The sequence below is a fragment of the Notothenia rossii genome, assembly GCF_949606895.1.
Source record: "Notothenia rossii genome assembly, chromosome: 5".
NCBI lineage: Eukaryota > Metazoa > Chordata > Actinopteri > Perciformes > Nototheniidae > Notothenia > Notothenia rossii.
Window position 1 is genome coordinate 79571484 of NC_136903.1, and position 22745 is coordinate 79594228.

Below are 22745 nucleotides of genomic sequence, written 5' to 3' on the forward strand. Positions count from 1 at the left end.
TATCCAATTTTGCAAATGAGGTAAATGCAATGTCAACAACAGTGCTGTCACAGGGCTCAGGTATCCTCGTGTCCTGTGCTCCTGTAGGGGACGCTGTACCCCCTGATGTGTCCTGTACGCTGTACGAGGTTGTGTGAGGTTCCTGCCGGACTGAGCAGGGTCTCTTCGGCTGGTAACAGATGACGTAACAGGAGCAATGTTTTTTTTGCAGTTGGACTGAAGAACAAACAACATTTCTCAGCAGAAACGCTTTGTCATGTCTCAAACTTTCCCCGTGCGTGTTTGAGACAGCAGTAGTCAGTAGCACACACAGTTAGAAACATTGTGTCCTCGTGCGTTGAAGATTAACCGGATGCAGTTGTTTTGAAATACCCAGCTTGCTGCTCTCTCTCAGACACAAACACAGTCGCTTCTCGCCTCGTCGAGCCCGTATCCCTGCTTTCCCACCACCTTTTATTTTGTGAAAATGGCTTTTAATAAAACGTACATTAGTATCGGCTATGCCTCGTTTGGGACGCTCATGGGGTTTTCTGCTTTCCTGGTGTGGAACATCGCGTTTGGACAGCCGTGGACTGCAGCCATGGGAGGACTTGCAGGTACAGTAAAAACATGTATTTTATTTTGTACAATTTCACAGGTCTTATGTATGTTTTTAATTAAAGCCTTCAGCTATACCACCAGTGACCCCCCTTTGGCTGAAGGTGCCCTATTTATTGAACCTACTTATTGCAAAAGGAGCATTTAGTCAGACAGGGATCAAAGTTCTGGTTCAAGGGCAGAGATATCCACATATAAACGATGTTATACAATCAAGTCAAATTATAATTTGTTTAATATCAGGGGGGGATAAGCTGCAGCAGATCTTTTCTTTTATGTCAGCTTTTCATCTGTACAAAGGTCAACTTTTTACCTTGATTAAAAGGAACATTGAGACTGTTAAAGCATCGGAGATTAAAAGTATTTCAAAGTGCAGACACATTTTTTAAATGTATATTTGATAATACATTTCCAACAATTGGGGGGGGGGCATTTTTTTTATAAGCATGTTTCTGATGTAACATGACCATGACATTGGGCACAGACTTGCAAATAAATGACATTAGATTCCGTCCAGCCTACCAAAAAACTACAATCATTCAACGGATCAGTGTCGTTTCCGTGGATCTGACCTTTGACTCACTGTTGCAAGTGCATATCAGACCTCTGATCTACTCTGTTTACAGCATGTACTTTGATCAATGTATTTGTTGTAAAATATTGTGACATGTTCCCAAAGATTAAACTAACTCATCTGGGCTCTTTTGTTTGTATTTTAGTTAAAGAACAAATGTATCATGTTTCTCCTTCTATCACAACTCTGATTAGAGAGCTGCATACAACATTGATAAATTGACACCAGAATAAAACACTTTTGCTTTTTATTTCATAAGGGATCTTGTCCCTTGTTTGCTTTGAGGATTCATTGACACAATTATATTTTCCCAAATAAAATGACACATGATATTTTTATTTATTTAATCGTTTATTTAGCAGGGACAATGCACAGTAATGAACACTTAAAACATTAAAAAGTGCAAAAGAGCAAGAGCACCATACACAAGTGTTTATGACATGGTAATACAATATAGGAACTACAACATATAAAGTGCCAGAGAAGATAAAAGTGCTACATAAAGTGCAAGAGGAGATATCTCTGTATTAAAGTGCATTATTATTAGTCATTAATAATGAGTTATTAGTAACAGGTGATTATTAGTATTACCTGTCTTCTAATATGTTATGTGATCACTCTCTAGCCTTCAATTATCCTTATCATTGCACTTTCAGATCCAGTGAGTCAGATCCAGTAAGCATGGCCTACAACATCGTGGCTATTTAAAAACAAAAAAAACGGTGTGATTGCTTACCTCAGCAATAATTGGCAACTTGGTGTGTCATGATTTTTCCGAAAATGCACACTCATCCCTCATACTACCATGAGTTCATGACCATACAAATTAACATTGACGGTGTTAAGTATAAGCAGGTTACATTAGCTGCGAGTGTATTGTCTTTAAGGATGGTTTTTGCATATTGTTATTTTTAAGATTTCAGATTATAAGCTACATTTCAATTCATTTCAGTGATGTTTGAGACTTTTCTGTGGTTTGCATTCTATTAAAACTACAACATCAGGGTTTGAAAGTCAGTCTTTCAAGTGTGGCTTGTTGAAGAATGTTTAGAGTATGTTTGTTTACTACTTGTTTGCTATGGCGATTCTCTCTAACCCGTTGGTTATTGTTCCTCAGGTGTGCTGGCACTGTGGACCCTGATCACTCACGTCATGTACCTGCAGGACTACTGGAGGACCTGGCTGAAGGGCCTCAAGTTCTTCTTCTTCATCGGAGTCTTCTTCTCTCTGTTAGCGGTTGTGGCCTTTATCAGTTTCCTGTCTATTGCCATCCACAACAAAGAGTGTGAGTTCCTGTTCGTCGCTTTCCTCCCACATAACTAACATAACTCACTGCCCAAAATAGTACCTTTCAATCAATCAAAGTTGATACATATAGCCCAATATCAGACATTTTACATTTGTCTCAGGGGACTTTACAGTTTGTACAGAATATGAATATGACACCCTCTGTCCTTGGTCCCTCACATCAGACAAGGAAAAACGTCCAAATAATCCCCAAAGTTAATGGGGGAAATGGAAGAAACCTCAGGGAGAGCAACAGAGGAGGGATCCATCTCGCAGGACGGACAGACGTGCACATTTTCCGTGTATTTAAAAAAGAAAAAACATAGGTTGTCCAAATGCTAGAAAATTAATTTGTCTATATATAAGAAATTATTTAATTGAATTTAAATATGCAGGACAAGTTCAAATTGAATCACTGAAAGAAACTGGATAACCTGCTGAGTCACATGACTGGGTTGAGAGTCCCGGGTAGTTAACTGTCTCAACCAAACTCTTTCAGGTTTACTTCATGTGCAGATTTCCCACAATCCTCACCCAGAATGCCCTCTGACAACCCTGAGGGAACAACGTGGGACAACAAAAATGGCATTCATCTCACACAAATTGCACTAGTAATTCTGTTTTTCACCCTAAGGCCACTATTGCTGAAAAATAATTCTTAACATACTTTTGTGCCATTTGAGTTGTTTTGTCATATTTTGGGCCATATCAAAATAGATATAGGTGAAAGATATAAATAAAAATCCTTCACATTAGTTCAGCTTGCGAACATAGGAGAAAATGTATCATATATCTTCAAACCTAAACTGCTCTTGAACTTAAGCTCGAGAGGAGTCTTTAGTTGGTCAGAGTAAATCCACGATGACTGCGGTACCGAAAATGTTCAAAACGTCCTTGGTCGAGGTGATTGAAAATGTATATAAGTATTTCAATTCAGAAATAGGACAGTGTTCTAGCCCTTTCATTATTTTATTTTTTGAATCAAAAATGTTTTAACATTAGCCAATGAAGTGTAAACAAGAAAAAAGCTGGCATTAATTATCTTATTCACCTGCAGTACATTTTAATGTCTGCACTTGTCACTGTCGTGCACCATTTACTCCTGAATTGGATCCTTAAAGCTTTCTTAAGTGTTAAAATTAAAAGTGTGTTAGTACAGGACCAGTTCATCACCCAACATCACTGTTCCACCTCTGTTGAGGCTAAATGGGAGCGAATCCCAGCTGTCCTGTTCAAATATCTTGTGAGGTCTGTATTAGCAGCCCATTCATGTACATGGTGTGTTTCTCTCTGTTTCCCACAGCCCTGAAGGACCCCAGGAGTCTCTACCTGTCCTGTGTGTGGAGCTTCATGAGCCTCAAGTGGGCCTTCCTGCTCTCCTTGTCCGCCCACCGCTACCGCCAAGAGTTTGCCGACATCAGCATCCTCAGTGACTTCTAAGGACACTAAAACATCCCGCAGTGACTACACAAACTTTATAGAACAGCCTGAGAGTCCGAAAGGCCATGGAGGAGACTTTCGGAGGAATCAGAGGAGAGTTTTATCTGATCCTGGTAACTCTCCTGCCTTCTTGCCCTAAACCTCCTCCTTTTTTTAAATATCGGTAAAGTATTTGTTGCTGACTTGGCCACAAACAAATCCAGCCCTATTTTTTAGGATCACTGATGGATTTTAAATGGAGAGAATAATTGCGCTGTAACTCTTAGTGTTGCAGTTTGTGCTGTAGCCACTAGAGGGAGCCATCCTTTCAACAGTTAAGCGCCATGTTCAGTGTGCGCTTGACATCCTAAATTACATTGTGTTATATTGAATTTTTCTCATTCAATAAATGATGAAGAGCTGCACAAGTTGCACACGCAGCAGTTCAATTATGTAATCTGCATATTATAATGCATTTGATGAAATCATGGTGTACATCCAAACCCTGCTTTAACAAAGTGTATCGAGGTCTTGCAGTGGGCAGGTAACCCATAATACTGCAGCATCTACATGAATGCTTTCATTTTATAAGCACCACATTTCCTGATTTATATAATATTCAACCATGAATGGGCATTTTTTATGTAAAGAATGATTTTTCTATTATTTGTATCGGTGTGAGAAACAAGGCTGAGTGTGAAGTCAGGCCTCAGTTATGGCTTTAATTCACAACATAAGCAACACCACTAATGCTCATGCATGTTGCTTCACATTTTATTTTCTTCATCTGAACCACTTATGACATTTATATTGTTGCTTTATGAGATTATGTTTCTTTTATTTGTCTACACCCCCATGTTAAAAAATGAAGAAAGACATTGTGTATCCACGTCACTGAACGTATGAGTGTGTGTTTGTATAATGAGTGTCTGATAGTTATTAAAATGTGTTTTTTGACATTGCATTGGTGTGGATAACTGTCCTGTTTTTTAAATAGAATTTGCTCCTTTTTCTACATTTTCTCTTTTTTTATTTAACTTTGTGACAGAATTAAAGCGGCTAAAATACCTTTTTATCCCAAACCCTTGTGAGTTCCAAGTGTCACAGAGGCAGATGGAGGCGGTAACAAACCTGTCTTCTAACTAAGCTTATGTCAAGAGGGTCAGTGTTGGACATTATAGTGGGATTTGCATTATGGGAGGGAAAATAACAACTTTTCCAACCCACCCGAGCCACATTTATGAAGGAGAAAACACCCCACAGCATTGCAATGCCAACAGTAAATGCAGGTCAATACGCTACACTTTGAAGTCAGGCAATTATTCCATCCATCCACATTTTTATATTGTCCCTCAAAGGGAAGGTTTGGGGGTGGGTGCAGAGAATTTTTTAGTGTATGATTTTGTTAAGGCAGCCGCCTGATAGGGGGACTTTGAAGTTGATTTGAAAAATATGTGAGTGAAATATTCTAGCTGTATCAGTGTTAAGTGCTTTATTGCTGATTAAACTATTCATGGGAAATATCGGGTGGGGATATATGTCTTTTGCAACTGTTATGGAAAAACTCACTGGCAAGTGAATCTGGTGTTTTATTATTTATTACAAGTATCAGCAACTTTGATCCTTAAGAAGCCACTGTAATTATTTCACTCTCTTTGTTGCTTTCCTGCATCCTTCCTCTGTGTTTTAAGGACATTTTTGGTGGTACTTATATCTTAATTGCATTACACTGGTTTGCTTGTAAGCCCCCAGAGTCTCACTGAATCAAGGTAATTGCGATGTTGTGGTTAAATCACCATGGCAACATTTTTTATCTGGCCGTTATAAACTTCGACATTAAGAAACAGAAAAACAATCCGGCTCACTTTCCACTGAGCAAGCTGGGGGCTTTGGAACCAAATGCGTCCTATTAACTTTATACAACAGCCTGTAAAACCTGTGTGTGTGTGTGTGTGTGTGTGTGTGTGTGTGTGTGTGTGTGTGTGTGTGTGTGTGTGTGTGTGTGTGTGTGTGTGTGTGTGTGTGTGTGTGTGTGTGTGTGTGTGTGTGTGTGTGTGTGTGTGTGTGTGTGTGAGAGAGAGTGTGAGTGTGTGATTTTGTGTGGTATGTAAAGAGAGGGAGGGGTCTCGTTTTATTCAATTATGGGACTTCTACCCAAATCAGGGGAGGAAGTTGTCTCAAGTGTTGACTGGCAGTCTGGCAGAGTGCGGTAAGGATGGAAACAAAGGTTTATACATTCAAATAACACCACTATCCTAAACATCCTGTATAATTAGACGCTAGTGAGCTACAGAGAGTGAATCAACCTTGATAACAAACAACCTACGGGGGAAAAGATTCCTTTGCATCGCACACATGCGGACCTTAACAGCAGACGATGTCAGAAAAGGACACCAACTCGTTTTCTTTATGAGCATCCACACGTCAGCTCTCAGACCTGTTTGTGTGTGCTTGCTTACACATCAAAATCACTACTTTTTACATGTATTCAAGCACTGCACTTATGTAAAAGTGTGATGTACTTGTACTGTACTCTGGGATTTCTATTTTACCCTTTTTTGATACTTCTACTGTACACCACCACATCTCAGTTTTTTCTCAACACATTTTTATATGATACATTTTAAACATTTTAAATAATCATTTTCGTGTAATGCTACCAAAATAACTTTGTTCGTCGGTTATAAGCATCAGGTTTATTGTGCCCAAAAATGTCTTGTCCTGATATATTTTTTGTGTTAAGTATTCAACTTCAAGGTTCAAGGTTCAAGGTTCTTTATTGTCAAACTAACATAGCTACAGAGTAATTATGTCGTTGAAAATCTTAGGTCACAGGCTGCTCCAACAATGCAACACAATAATACAAATAATCAGACAATATTAAAACAATATTACAGTATATTATATTAAAAGTAGGGCTGTCAAACGATTACAAATTTTAATCACATTAATCACAGCTTAAACATTTATTAATCATGATTAATCACCATTCGAACTATGTCCAAAATATGCCATTTCTTTATGTGTATTGTTGTGGGAATGGAAAGATAAATGAAAGAAGGCAGATATATCCATTTAACATGTATGTATGTTTATTATAACATTGTTCTATGTGTCAAAATGAAAGACAGCCCACACACCTATCAATCATCAAACCGTGGGGTCTTATTTCATTACGTGTTGATTTCTATCAACATGTAATGTTGTATCGATGTATATAGAGCAGAGATGTACTACAGCAAAAGTATTCTCCGTCAGGACTTCCTGCAACAACGCCACGCCGTTATCGCGATTCTGATTGGCCAGAAGACATTATCAAAGATATTCTATTGAGAAGACGATCACTATGTGACAAAAGTTTTAAAAACCGTTTCTAGTCTTCGGTATTTCCAGACAAGTGACTACTGAAATCAATCTTACTAATTGCTGTCTGTGCAATTTACTCGGCGCGAGTTGGCGGACTTTATTTTGCTTACTTTAACATCATTTTTCATGGTCGGGCTAAGGTGGGGCTAAGCCATTTCTTGGTATGGCTATAGCCTATCCCAGCGTTGCCACTGGTGGGATGTATGGGGCGGGCCATTCTGCACATGCGTTCAATGCATTTATTTTGATGCAATTCATTCAAAAAAATTAATTACCGCCGTTAACGCGATCATTTTGACAGCATTAATTAAAAGTAATACAAAAAAGTGGAATAGTTTTTAAAAAAGTGAGAGAAAAAAAAGTGGAATAGTGCAATACGAGTCTATATACAAATTATTGGAATGATATATTAGATAATAGATAAATAATTACTATGTAGCAGATGAATGTTACTTCTCTGCCAGATTGGCCATCGTAGAGCCCTCGAGGCTTTGGAGCTCTCCTGAACGCTGGCCTGTGCAACGCCTATCCCCATCTTTCGCAATCTTTTGACAGCATGCTCCATATTCACCTATTTTGTCTCCATGTGCTATCTTTCACCCTCTATTGCCCAAGTACACTTTGTATTGTCGACTGTCGGTATCGAACAACTGACCTTCTACTTGGTAGACACCCATTTACTCACCATACCAACACAATCATACCTCGGACCAGGTGAGTATATGCCAGTGCTTCATTTGTTTAGCCTGTGATTTCCCTTCACTTTGTCATTTCACTGACCTGTGCTGAGTGGCAAATACAATTTCGGAGAGGAATTGTCAGTATGTGTGTTACAAATGTTGTTATGTCCACAGAATACAAGGCTATTAAAACATTTGAGGTCTTCTCACCGGAGTCACTGTGTCCTTTAGAAAAGATTGGACTTAAGCCTTAGAGAAACCTGAACACATCTGATCTCTGAAGCTGAGCAGGTTTGGCTTAGAGACCACCTCTTCCTTTTTAAAATGTTTATAAACATGATATACTTCCTGATTACAGCCCACCCCATCCATTTCAAGGACTTATACTGATACAGATAATATAGTGAGTAAACCACTCAACCCTACGTTATGTTTAATCCGGACCTACCTTTATCTGCAGGGCGGATGTGGCTCAGGAGGGAAATGGATATCTAGCAATCAGAGGGTCAGTGGTTCGATCCCCGTTTTTGAACATAAAAGTGTATGTAAGTCCCTGATGGATTTATGGAGTTATATTACACGAGAATACAACTTCAAGATTCTTTAAAATATGTTTGGTTCAAAACAAATGAAAGGGAACATCTTGTAGTATATCTTTTAGGCGTTGCACTTTGCAGACGGTCCCTGCACGCCTTTCTCTCCACCAGCTGCAGATAGAGACCAGTGTAAAGAGTCCAGCACAAACAACTGCATCTATTGGCTTGTTTTGATGAAAACTAGTTGTTATGTTTATGTGTTATTGACCCATCAATCCATCAATATCTTCTAAATGGACCAAACTACAGTTTATGAATGAATTAACATTAGCTTTCTTGGCCAACATCAACATTTAAGAACTGCCTACATATTAATGCTTTATAATCATGAAATACTGTATATTGCCTAATATTACAAAAACAGGGGATATTCTGAATAATAATAACTTATATTAATTCTGAAAACTTCATTTCATTTTAATGCTGATACTTCTGTAAGTAAAAAGGTTATTGCAGGCCCTTTACCTGCAATGAAATATTTGCATACTAACGTAAACGTATTGCACCTTTAAAACATATTTAATATTTCTGCTGAGATGCAATGGGGTGGATGTAAAGATTAGCATACAATTGGATTACAACTACACTATAAATACTTTTAAAATTGTACTTGAACAAAAGTACTTAGTTACTTTCCCAGGTGATAATGGGTGAACAGGAATTCACAGCTTCGACTGATGCCTGCGATGCGTGCATGCTAACAGTTCCCATTGTGAAATATTAACATTCGATTTAATGCTGAAAAAAATGAAGCATTTGATCTAAAAAAAGAAGCGTCAGGAGGAAAAACGCTAAATGAAAAGCAAACATCTTGAATTGGTCGAGAACCAGATGGCCTCTTTGACATTAAGAAGCCGCTTTGGCATTTTAAGAAGGCAGTCCCAGAATGATTTCCGAGGAACTTCCGCAAAGCGAGGTACAAAGCCCACAGATATTTAAGCAATATCCATAGCAATTTACTGTTTTATTTACAAACTGAAACATATGTTTCTAGACCTTTGCAGGCCCCCTCCCCACTCGTCTCTCCTTATTAACACACTGATTTACTGCTCCAGGATTTCTCCCTCTCTATCTGATTTTCCCTTTCCTTGCTTTGTCTCTGTGTTATCCTTATCATGTTCTCTCATCACTCACCAGTCATCCAAACTGTCCCTGCAGACCTGCCTGTTAACAGCAAATACCCTACTTTTACACTCAGCTATTGTTTCCCCCCTCCCCTGATTCTGTGTGCGATGCTGCCTTTGCCTCTGAGACCACTGCAAGCTCGCATCTGAAACATTTTAGAGAGACACATATTTGCTGTTTTTGAGCACAAAGGGATATGCCATGGCAGAGGTTGTTTGAAGTGGCTTCACAGGGGGAACCAGAACCAGAGCGAGGGATTTGAGAAAGCATAAAGAAACGTTCGCGCAATGTAACATTGGTGAATTCATCTAATCTAATGGAAGTGGGGATTGATTCAATGTGAAGGCGCGCCTCTTTGAAGCTGGCCCTGTTGATGTTTCTAATGCAATAGCTCTGTTGTAGAAACGCATGCATTCCTCTGTACCTCGCAGACAGGGCTTCACTGTGAGTTTGACAGGAGTGGATGCGTGATAGTGCCTAATCCTGCAGATCCCAGGTTGACACTGCTTCCAGAAACCAGGATTTGAAGTGTCAGTTTATCAAGACGTTGTGTTCACATTGATATGTGGGGTTGGTTTTCAAACAGGGAGCCGTGCTACACAATGTTTGTGCTACATTTACCTCAATATGTCAAGACATACAGATTTACTACAGCAGAGAAGAGAGCACATTGTGTCAAAAAATGATAGGATGCATGGCCTTGTATTGTGTTGGTGTGAACATACAGTTTGCATTGGAATTGGTCCTGCTGTGTCATTCTGTATTTTGCTCAGCATTAAGGTGCACATGTTTTGTAAACAGTTATTCTCTTAGCAGTAGTCTCAGTTGATAGGCTCATTTCTGAATTTCACGCTGAAAAAGAGTTTTCCAGCCCAGACGGCTACATGGTCAGCTCTGAACTGCTGACTCACCGTGTATTATTGGTGTTGTTTAGAGCTAAAAGTGGAAATAAAATAGCTGACACAGCAGTGGAAATGACTTTCATGTGATGATGTGCTATACATCAATTACATCAGCGTCTTTCCTGCTGGCTGATCAGTCAGCATTATTATCTGGAATAAGTCATGTTTTTTTCAATCCATATATAGAGGTTACGGTCCAGCTGTTTTTTGTATTGCCCCTGTATCTCCTTATCACATGCACATGGAAGTCATGTGACCGGCTGCTTGCACATATGGACATAAAGTGATGTAATATTAAGGCCACCCTATGCATGCACACACACACACACACACACACACACACACACACACACACACACACACACACACACACACACACACACACACACACACACACACACACACACACACACACACACACACACACACACACACACACACACACACACACACACACACACACACACACACACACACACACACACACACACACACACACACACACACACACACACACACACACACACCTTATATTTAAAGATGATTCATGCGATATCTTCCACTTGTTTGTTTAACGTTTGTTCTTTTGTGAAACAGTGAAAAACTTCATGAAGAAACTTCGGAAAAATGTTAAGGTCCATTTAAAACATATGTATGTAATGCCTTGTAGAAATGTTTTTAGTTTTTTCGTTGTTAGGTTGAGACTGAATGGACCATATGACCACTTGCTTTCTGGAAAGGTGCTTTCATCTACAAATATAAGTGCATTACTACCAAAGAACAGGGGTTTTCACAAACTCAGATTTATAAAGCAGACACAATGACCTGTTAACAAGTGCTAAAGAAATGTGTCTGTACTACACACAGTAAAAGTCTTCTCTAACCATCGTGACTTGCTTCTTTCCTGGATGTCCCAGGATAAGCCACACAAGGTTTTATGCGGCCCAACCTGCTGCTCCACGTGCACCGGCGCTGCATGTGTATCCCCAGCTCAGCTGTGAAATCCACTGGGACTGTGTGCAATGTGCCATGGACGAACCCCGGCGCTTAAACACAGTAATCAGAGCCAGAGCAGGATATTGGCTAAATTACACATGAAAGCAGGGACATTTGAAGGAAGCTTGAGCACTAAATATTATGATAAATTACGACCTAATGCGAGAAGATAAGCCACAGTTAAACAAGAATAATACAGGCTTGCACGCAGTACGGAGAACTTTTTTTTTATTGCACTTTAATATTTGAAAAACACACATGTTAAATGAATCTATAAACATTTGACAAAGCACTTCAAGTTTAATTTTGTTTATTTTCTTGAGGTATAATTGTGCCACATTAACTTCTTCTGCAGAGAGAGGTTTCCAGACGTACAGAACTGTACACTTGATCTAGTGTTCATTATTGGATTAGCAACAAGCAACAAATAGAAGAAGAATAATCTAATCAAGCATATGTATTAAGAGTCTACTAGATAATAAAAAAGATATGCTCATACGCACTGTGTGGATGTAGATGAGATTTGCTTGGCAGTGATATTCGTACAACTGGGACATTTTCGATCATTTTAATTCAAATACTATGTATACTACACATATATTTTCCATATGTTCTCAGAGGAGTGCTGGAAAAAAACAATACAGAATATCTCATGTGAAGTAACTATAACTTTTGTTTTTATTGTTATTTCATTCCTAATGAGAGGCTGATTTAAGGCTTCTAAGGATGTCCTGTCCATGATGGCTTATTAGTTATATACATTTGAATATCCTATAAATTAAAATCTCTACAAAAATATGTCTGTGCCTTTTTTCCTACCACGAATCTCTGTAAATAATCTGTTTATGATTTGGATTTATCATTTGAAATCTTGGATTTAATGGGATAGTTGGATGATTTATGGAAAGGCAGTTATTGGTTCTCTTGCAGAGATTAAGATACAAAGTTGGATGTCACGCTCAGCACAGATTTAGCACAAATAATGTAAACAAGGTAAAACAGCTCGCCTGGTTCCGTCTTAACGTAACAAAATCCCCTGTTACTGTCGTGTTTACACTTCTTTTGTGGATTTAAAAACAAGATACAAAAGTTTGTGACTGATCTCAAGAGGCCCTGATATGCTGATGTTGGCTACCTGTTTCTCCCATTTTACAGTCTTCATGCTAAGCTATCTTCATATTGAACACACAGACATGGGAGGGATATCAATCTTCTCAATAAAGTATTGGCAAAATATAAGCTTATTTCCCAACTTCCTGAACTAGCTCATCTGTTCATCAATGGGAAGAGGCAGGTGGAGATAACATACTCCCTTGCACATTGTGCATTAGATTTGCTTATCATCCACACCTCTCTCATCCTCATTAGAAGGCAAGCGCAACCCCCCCCCCCCCCACCCCTCGCTCCACCATGTCCCTTCACCAACCATCCCCCACATACCATGCACCTTCACCCCTCCCCACCCCCACCCCACTCCTCCCGAACCCCTCTAAGTGGATACCCCACAGGAAGGGCTTCTCCAGGGGGGAAATGGGTCCCAGATGTCTGCCTTTGTGCCACTACAGGCTCCTCGGGAGGGATGGAGCCATGGACGGGTGGCTGTGGGGTGCGGGAGGGTGCGTGGTGCAGTGTGCAAACATCAATAACGGCAGCCATGAGGGTGAAGAAACTCCTGGGGTGAAGGTGAGGAGGAATTTAATGATTAGTTCCTTTTGTGGAGCCAGCATGGATTTCCAAACACATCATTTATGATTGGTCACACTGCCGCGCTCCTACCAGCTGAGCACGTCACTGCAGCGCTACGACCTTTTGGTGTATGACGGTAATTGAATTGACTGCATTACGAACTTAAAGAAACTGTTTTCCCTCTTTTATTTTTTTTCCTTGGAAAACTTCAAAAGTTTCAACATGGCCGCCCCTCAGTGCAGTATTTCAGTCAGGAGCAAACCATATGTTGGAGAGACAGAAACAGACAATACATCCCTCTTCTTTGATATCCAAACCCCCATGTGTGTGTGTGTGCCTGTAAGCTCATATATATATAGATATATTGATATGTGCATGATCTATTTTCAGCTCCAGAAAGGGTTAATTACGACCCCCATGGAAATAAAACAAAGGACGAGAGCAGGGCCTGAGTGTTTAGTGAAACATTATGTCAAGACTCTGACAAGGAAATGAAATGTGCAACATCAATCAGCCTATGAGGACAGAGATCAAACGAGCCTCCACACTCCTGCATCTGGTTCTGTTTGGACAGCCTCACTTTTTTCCCCCTTCTCTCTTTGCCTTTCTTCTCCTTTTCTTTTCCCCTTTTCTTATTCTTCTTCCATTCTCTCTCTTTCTTTCCCCTTCTGTTCTTCGACGTGCCACGACATTCCTGTAGGCCTACTCGCTTTGTTAGCTCATTTTTTCCATGATGGTGGCACGGAGCCACGGTTTCGCTAAAAGGTAAGCGGCAGCTCCCGAGATTAGCCCGGAAAACAGTGACTTTGCTGTCCCTCCACTGTCTCCACCGGAGCTCTCAATGAGACTTATTTCTAAAACCACCTAATCCCGGAGATGACTCGGCCTGTTATGTAAATACAATCTCATAAAATTCACTGTCTCTGTCCATGGCCTTGCTTTAATGGCCAGATGAGTTTTTTTTTTTTTTCAAGTTGATTGAACCCAACTGGGATCAAGCTACTTTCCGTTGAAACGTCCTTCTCTGACTGAAATGTAAACCAGTGCAATCACGAGGCTCATCAAAAATCTTCTGAACTGCTCCCCGCACACGCGGTCCTTCAAATGCCGCGGCAATCACACCCAAATTGTTGGCTAGGAGCTGTCAAGCAGCGTGTCATGAATGAAATGAGGCTTAGTTACAACCCAGGAAACTTTTGTTAGTAAATAATACAGGTTTCTGAATGCCATGTCTAGACGGCGACTGAATTTAAATCAGTATTGGAAACATCAAAGATGAAACCACTCTTGTTTGGAGGTGATGACATGTAAATGCTACCATTAGGTATGCTGTCATCAAAAAGTACAAAGTTTCCGCAGCGTAGAGTGCAGAAAGCTCCCCACAACATTTCCCTGCGGTGATGCACACATGAGTCACTGGAGTTGTGACGCATGAAGGTATAAACTGATACAATGTTGGGAAACTGATCGTGATTCAAAGTCAGATAAAGTAGTTCTGTTTAAAATTGCTGGTTGTCCCACGCAGATTGCTCAAACATGATCCAGAAACATGTCTCGTCATCCTCCCAAGAAGACCTCTCTGCTGTGTCATGACTGGCAACGAGTAGCAAATGTGTTTAAGTGGGTGCAGACCCAGATGGGTTCGCGGTTTGGAGGTAGAACATGTGTTGGCTTTGCCTCGGGGCCGTGGATGGCACAATTAGGTGCTCCCTCACCTCTGCAGACCGAGGTCACAGGGTCACTGAGGTCAGGGGTTATTCAGGGTCCTGTCTGTGCTGCTTTCCCAACCCAAGGTGGATGACAGGCAGCAGCTGACGTCATAGTTTTAACCCAAGCCCTCTGGTGTTAGAGAACGGGTCTATAGAGAGTTGCTCAGTGTACATCAGTATTTACATACACATGATATTTCAGGAAAAAAGCACATCTTGTGAAATGATTTCCAGGATGTGTTCTTGCACAACTTCACATTTTCTCTCAGATATACCCAAAGCTGCTGTGGCAAAACAAATTCATGAAAAAAACTTTTTTGTTGCTCTGCAGGACTTTACAGTTTGTCATGGTCAAATGTATAATTTGTACCATTTATAAACAACAGGTCTATATCATAAAGCATTTTGTTTAACCTGCAAATCCTCCTTGAGCCTTTTAATCGGCAGTATTTTCGATGACTCCGTCCAGCAGGTTTAACAGATTTGTTTTTATAGTGTCTGGTTATCAGCATGGTAAAAACCGTAGCAGTGTAAACACACGCTTCGTAAAGGAAAAATTAAAAAATGTTTAGCACAACATTAATACACATGATTTATTGCTTTGAGTTACAAAAAATAAAGCTGTTGTTTGTCTTCATAAAAATACTCAATGTAAATGTTGTATACAAAAGTTTACACTGCTGATTGTCCGAAATAAAACATTTAGATTTAATTTTTTGATGAATGAGAATGCCGACATGAGAGCATGTGGACTGACGCTCCAGCCCCAAATCTGGAACCCATAAAGCCTCAGACATCCCTGCAACATTAGACACAGCGCTTCTTATTGGCTGAGAGCTCCACTTACCCCCTTCCTCTATCGCCCGCCCAGCACACACACACTTCCTGCTTCTCTGCCTGGATAATGCCGGACCACGCCCTTTGGAAGTCCTCTCAGCCAAACAGAACTGCCCGCAGGCCTCGAGTTAGCGCTTGGGTATAAAAGAGGCGGAGGTGGACCTGCCTGTCAGATGGTTTGTTGTTGTTCTGTCTGCCAGGTTGAGAGGGGAATGTGAAAGTGAGATATTTAACAAGGTAACCAGGAAACAGGACAGCCAGAGCGACGTCCAATCCGATGGAGCTTCAGAAGCCGTAACTTTCCCTAACGAGAGAGAAGACTTTTGTTACACACGCTTTCCAAGTCCAGGTTTGAGAGAAGCATCACAGCTTCTTGTCTTTGCAGTGGAAGCTGAGAGGCTGTTTGTGGACGGTACAATGAGAGAAGAGGTGTCCTGCACTAACTCCCCTGAAGGAGGTCTGGGGGCCAGCGAGGAGGAATTGGAGAGAGGATCGAAGAAGAATCACCAAGGAGGAAATCGAAAGCGTACGCCTTTCCCCAAGAAGGACAGCATGGGTCAGACAGAGGAGAGCAGCACCGGCAGTCCCACCAGCCTGCTGCCGTCAGGCCCCAAGAAGGTGAAGAAAAGCCCAACGACAGTGGTTTCGTTGGCCCCCACGCCGCTGGGGCCCAGACTCGATCAGCCCTTTGAGGACCTCCACACTCAGCGTGTTATCGCAAACGTGCGGGAGCGTCAACGCACTCAGTCCCTGAACGACGCCTTCTCATCTCTACGCAAAATCATCCCCACACTACCTTCGGACAAGCTGAGCAAGATCCAGATCCTGAAACTGGCCTCACGCTACATCGACTTCCTGTACCAGGTGCTGCAGAGCGACGAGATGGACGCCAAGCTGGCCAGCTGCAACTACCTGGCCCACGAAAGACTGAGCTACGCCTTCTCCGTCTGGAGAATGGAGGGGGCCTGGGCCATGTCCGCAAGCCACTAGGATCCCATCGAACTTCTCTTCTAAACCCTCTCGTGTCCACATCTCCACCCCACCGCCCGTGTCTGTGTTTGCACCCACTTCCTGACCTCTGAACCTCTGAATTCTTCCCCTCTTGGTCTGATCTTAACCTTTTCATCTCAAACCTCCCTATACATTCCTGCTACATCTATGTGATCCATGATGGTTCACTTCATCTGTATAGACAGTTGGATCTTTAAACCCTCTGAGTTCACCCTGTTCCCCTCCACTGTTTCCACTGCTCTCCCTTGTCTGTCTTACAGTTTAATCCAGTGCAACAAGACGCTCCACTGCAGCCCCCCAGGTATGGACAAAATCTGCAAACACACACTCACACAGACTGCATGAACACACACAGACATCCTACAAACATGCACCTTTGTGCACTCAGTTCTGTTTCGCCATGTCATGAGCACAATTTGTAGGTTATTCAATGTTCGTTATTGTCTTGTTTCAGAATATTATTTGTAGCTTTCAACAAAGAATACAGCAAATGCACTTTTAAAAAGAAGCAGACAGGATTACAAAAAAAAAATCTGTGCTGGTCAAGATCTCTTTAAGTATTCTGTTCAAATTAACGCAAACATGAAACATTTCCCTAAATGTATAAATCTGTCCTACACGTAGAATTTTAAAATTGATCACAGATATTTTCAGACTAAACAACTTAAAGCAAGGTTGATCTGTAAAGCTCCTTTAAAACTGGACATTAACTGAGATGTTTACAAATCATCGTAACGATCACAAGAGAATTTAAACTCATTTTAAACGTAGTTAAAATAACGAAATATCTACACATCAAAACAAGATGTGTAGATTACTGTTTACATTCATTACTTATCGGTTTGGATATTTACATCTGGGAGTTTTGTGCAACAAGGGGAAAAAATATAAAATATACCTCGTAAAAACACAAATATACAAAAAGTGTTTTCCGATGTATAACAGATTCTTAAAAAAAACCACATTTACAGTTTTATAATATTACAAATGATGTTTCTAATTCTGATGTTTCAATGTTAGTATGTTTTAGTCACACAAGAATATTATAATATAAAGTAAAAGATCACTGATCCCTAAAACTCATTATTTATTTCTTTTTTTTTTCGGGTTTTCTTAGAATTTAAAATGCTGATATTTAGTTGCTTCTCGTTACATTAAAACTGATTTAGTTAATAAATGGTACGTGACTTAGATAACATAAAGGATAAAATCAAAACAAATATGTTTGTTCTGTGTTGGTTTTTTGCAAATGATTCTGCCATTTTGGGTGCAACTCTTGCAAAAAGTTGCTGTCAAAGAAAATCTTCCAGTCAAGTAAAAGTCCTTCAAAAATATATTTGGCAAAATTCAAAATGCTGTTGCAAATGATGTGTTCATTTTCTCCATGTAATTGGAAAATGTCAAAAATGATCAACAAATGAAATGCAAATAATTATTTTATGTTTGTAAACGGTAATGAAATAAATATCTATAAATCCTGTACAAAGAAATCCAGTGTATAGACTCTTAAAATCATTGCCATGATTAAAACAGCTAACATAGTCAAATATAGTGAAAGGTTGTTGCAATGCATTTTTAAGCACTCTAGTTGTTTCACTTCATTGACTAAACTAACTAAACAGCACATTATCATCATAGCAATCTAAACTCTGCAGTGTTTGACAGACCTCTGATGTATTTAAGACAAATGTTTTCCTCCAGAATCTGAAGGATCAACTTCACACAGGGTCTGGTTTTTTTCAACCATTTTAACAGACACCAGATTCCTGTACAGGTACAGCATGAAAGGAAGGAGAGAAAGGGAGAGTGGGGAGAAATAAGTGGAGGCACATCTCCCTCTCTCCCTCTCTCCCTCTCTCCCTGCAGCCTTGCCCTCTCTCCTTAGGATCTTGTATCGTGCAATCAGGCCCCGCCGGGGCCCAGACAAGCAGGAACCTTTAGATTGGAAACAGTTGTGAGGTATTAGGAAGGTGTGTGTACCAAGGTTAGGGTCAGGCACACATGCCTGTGTGTGTGTGTGTGTGTGTGTGTGTGTGTGTCAGCGCATGTACATGTGTAACGATGTGTGTGTTTGCAGTGCACTTTAACTACCTGTGCAGTGTGTGTGTGTGTGTGTGTGTGTGTGTGTGTGTGTGTGTGTGTGTGTGTGTGTGTGTGTGTGTGTGTGTGTGTGTGTGTGTGTGTGTGTGTGTGTGTGGTTTGTGTGTGTGTGTCTATCTGAAAACATCTGCAGGTTGGTAAACAGGAATACACTTGCAGATGTTGTTTAGGGGATTTTAATCTCTAAAACACTCCAGGTTTTAGTTTTACGAGAACCACAGTTTAAGTTTTAGAAAAAAAGGAAGCCAGGAAGAATGACAGCATACAAGATAAGCACTTAATTGAAAAAAGAGCAATGGGGCAGAAATGTGACCAAGTGCAGAGACCTCCATGTCATCAGATAGATGGTTCAAAGTAAACTTTATTCACTGTACAGGAATCACAAATAATCCTTCAAGTACTAACACACAGGCTACATACAACCTATATACATTACACTGTCCAGACACACACACACACACACACACACACACACACACACACACACACACACACACACACACACACACACACACACACACACACACACACACACACACACACAAGCAGCCCCCGGCCATGTGCACACTGCAGGTGTTCCACTCGCGTTATTATTAAACCTCTAGTGGCCTCAGCAGCAGACGTCCAGGGCTCCACTCAGTGCTGTGGATGGAATGCCAAGGCCTCTGCACGTGGTAGCTGAGTGTGTCCTTGAACACAACGCGGTAGTTATTACCTACCACTTTGCCGGCTCTGCCTGTTATCATCAGCTCTGCAGGGGCCGCCGCAGAAAGTGCTACAAATGTAAGGCCTGAAACTGACCTGAACGTCTAAGTTTAGGAAAGACGATGAGGTTAGAAAGAGTCCGTGAAACATCAAATGTGTGTATGCATGATGCATGTCATTTAAAACAGTGTGTACACATGCGTTAAATTACATGTATATCACTCCGTTATTTGAAAACCCACAGAAGGTCCAATATATCAAGGGTGTCAACAAAATATTAGATGCAGACTCTTTTAAGTTTTCTGAAAACTTAAAAATCTTAATCCACATCTCCTCTACAGAATGGCAGATGGTTTTCAGGGAGCGGACAAAAATAAAAGGAATAAATGACAATATGTTGCGGTTAAAAAGCGTTTAGCAGTTTCATTAAGTGCAAGAAGAAGTGATCGGAGGCTGTATTTTTTGTAGCATTTTGTTTTAACGGTGTTTCTGTAATTTATTCATCTAAACTCTAAAGTATTCTTCCACTAAGAAAAAAACTAGAAAGTTGTTTATATACCATTAGACTCACTGAATATTCAAGTATTTCTAATATGTTGTTGTACTTTTACTGGCAGACATCCCTTTTCCTTGATAGCCTATCGCCTATAGCCTATAGCCTAGCACACAGACACATAGACACCATCACAAATATGATCACACAGCGGACAGTTGAGTACATTTTGATGATTTGTTTTTAGGACGTGTGGGTGTCTGGCTCAAAATGAGAGATGGTTCTGTTTGAGTTGGAAAAAAACAATACTCTCCATTTTGTTTATACTATAATCAAAATGCCTGTCACTGCTCTTTCCTCTGCCGGAACTCCTGGCTCTGCTGCGTCCATGTGTGTGAATGTGTGTGTGAATGTGTGTGCTTTTTGTTGTACAGTTTGCACTGACCAGCTGTTGGTGCTCTGCTGTGCATATTAAATCTCTGGCTTTTACTTTGGACTGATCCAGGACCAGATGTAAAGTCCTCTGCGGCTCGAATGCGTTTTAAAAAATGTTCATCCAAAAGTTGTGGCTTCTGATACTCTTCTTTATTTTTAGAGACTGTGAGGCGAGCGCAGGTGGGAGGGTTGTTGTTTTATTTGTATTTAACTGCTGCATGCATATGTGCTGTTGCAGTTGTGTGTGTGTGGGCCTCGCTCAGACAGCTTCATTGATAGAGAGCCATGGAGGAATGACTTCTGGTTTGACACGTAGGCGACAAAACGGCACATAACTTGAGTGAAAAATGCATCAGGGTCTGTCATCCATTGTCATTAATAAAAGTATCTTCGAGTCACAGAAAAGTGCAAAATCTTGAAATAAAGAATGCCATTCCAAAAAAAAACTCCAGAAACACATTTTAAGGGGTTTTCTTTAACAATTATATCCAGTGGATCTCTCTTGCTTATATCCAGTGCAACAGTGGCGGAGTCTGCCACTACCAATGAAAGCTAGGGTAAAGAGAGATAAATACTAATAAAAGTAGATTATATGAATTCTTAATAAACAAAAAAATGTTCTGAATTACCTATATTTAAATATCCTCCATTCTGTAACTTTAAAACTCAGACAATGTGAGATAAAAAGAAAAACAGAACAAATGTGAACAACAGATTAGAGGTCGCCCGGCACAAAGACAAGCTTTTGTTTGTCAATTTACACATTGGCGTGTTTATGGCATAATGAAAGTCATGTGATGGGCTGACACCCACAAACATACGTCTAACTCTGTCTTACTGACTTCTTCTTCTTCTCTCTGTGTGTCTTTCTTGAAGCACGGAAAGGCACACTGTAATTAGGGTGAACAGAAAATGCTCCAGATGAAATGTTTGCTTGTTAAAACAAGAGAAGAGAAGTCAAAGGAGCTGTAGGGACTTTTCCGCTTTGCACAAAACCAAAGTGTTTGTTTGCTTTTACACATTTTATAACCTTAACATATCAGAGTTGTTTTTGAAACAAATATGCTTCAGACTGACACACAAATATTAAAAGTGTTATCCTATGAATGTTCTCATCTTTGGTTTCTTATCTTTGCAGAAAACTGACAATGGAAAATCCTCGACTCTCAAAAAAGAAACATCAGAAGACAATTCCCCGGCTTTTTATCTTTCATACAACTTTTTCTCTTTCTCTGGACGCGTGCTTGCCTCATGACACTGAGATGTATTCTTGATTAACTGTGTTTCTGAAACATCAATGATGACTCCTCATTCGAGAGTCAAGGGCTGAACATTTTGAATGAAGCAAACAAGGAGAGAAACAAACTAACAAACAAACAAACAAACAGCTGGCCTGCGTTGACAAAGAAACAAAATGGCTGCTGGTTCGAGTGCCTTGGGTAACACCGTGATAACCATCATCCTCTTGGCATCGGATGACTCACTGCCAGACGGACATTAAGATGAGTAATGATAATGGCACAGTGATGGTTAGAGGGCGGTCACAGCCAATGAATGTTTACAGCTAAAATGCTAATAAGCTAATCGCTCTGGCTCTCAGAGCCCGTGTTGTGGGAGAAAGAGGAGCATGTGGAATCTGACGAAGATCTTCTGCTTGTTGTGCTGTAGAAACTGGATAGCTTTCTTTTTATTGTGTATGTTTTTTGAGTAGGCCTAAGTGTATGTTTGTGAATTTGGTGTATGCACACTGTATAACTTCAACTCTGCTCATGCATTACACTCTGCTTTAATGAAAATGCCCATGGGAAAACGTCTTAAACCACTGATCACAGTTCAGCCACTATTCTGATTATTTTCACTTTAGCGTTTGTTATGTGTCGCAAAAAGTTGTTTTTTAAAAAAGCAAAAAATACTGATTCATGTATATCTTTTTCCCGCCGCTTTAAGAAAGCCGCTTGCTAAGAGTGTTTTCATTAAATAATGCAAAAAAATTGAAAAGCAGACCGTTTCTTGTAAAGTGCGCCAAAGTGTTGATATTGTGATTTCAGCCATAACAGAGGACTCATTTGAAACCATAAGTAGTCTGATTACTGTTTGAACATTTGTGTTTTGTATTGATTTGCATTTGCTTTTGATAATCTTTATTTTGTCAACTCCTGTGGACAATAAATATTTTCTTAATGCTGTATACGAGTGTTATATTTTGATAGTCAAAGGAATATTACAT

The 22745-nt window shown here is 40.2% G+C and overlaps 2 protein-coding genes across 2 annotated transcripts; both read left to right on the forward strand.

Annotated features, from left to right (window-relative positions):
• Positions 1-118: 118 nt before the first annotated feature.
• slc48a1b (solute carrier family 48 member 1b) lies at positions 119-4839 on the forward strand. Its single transcript, XM_079681341.1, has 3 exons — positions 119-596; positions 2289-2456; positions 3762-4839. The coding sequence occupies exons 1-3, from the start codon at positions 467-469 to the stop codon at positions 3896-3898; spliced, it is 435 nt and encodes a 144-aa protein (XP_079537467.1). The 5' UTR covers positions 119-466; the 3' UTR covers positions 3899-4839.
• An 11098-nt stretch (positions 4840-15937) lies between these two features.
• On the forward strand, positions 15938-22706 carry LOC307039362 (twist-related protein 2-like). Its single transcript, XM_079681340.1, has 2 exons — positions 15938-17086; positions 21657-22706. Exon 1 carries the CDS (start codon positions 16192-16194, stop codon positions 16762-16764), a length of 573 nt encoding a protein of 190 aa, XP_079537466.1. The 5' UTR covers positions 15938-16191; the 3' UTR covers positions 16765-17086; positions 21657-22706.
• The last annotated feature ends 39 nt before the right edge of the window (positions 22707-22745 follow it).

Coding starts and splice junctions, on each gene's coding strand:
- slc48a1b (XM_079681341.1), top strand. CDS start 467: ATGGCTTTTAATAAAACGTACATTAGTATCGGCTATGCCTCGTTTGGG. Junction 597..2,288: donor AGCCATGGGAGGACTTGCAG/GTACAGTAAAAA, acceptor ATTGTTCCTCAG/GTGTGCTGGCACTGTGGACC. Junction 2,457..3,761: donor TGCCATCCACAACAAAGAGT/GTGAGTTCCTGT, acceptor TGTTTCCCACAG/CCCTGAAGGACCCCAGGAGT.
- LOC307039362 (XM_079681340.1), top strand. CDS start 16,192: ATGAGAGAAGAGGTGTCCTGCACTAACTCCCCTGAAGGAGGTCTGGGG.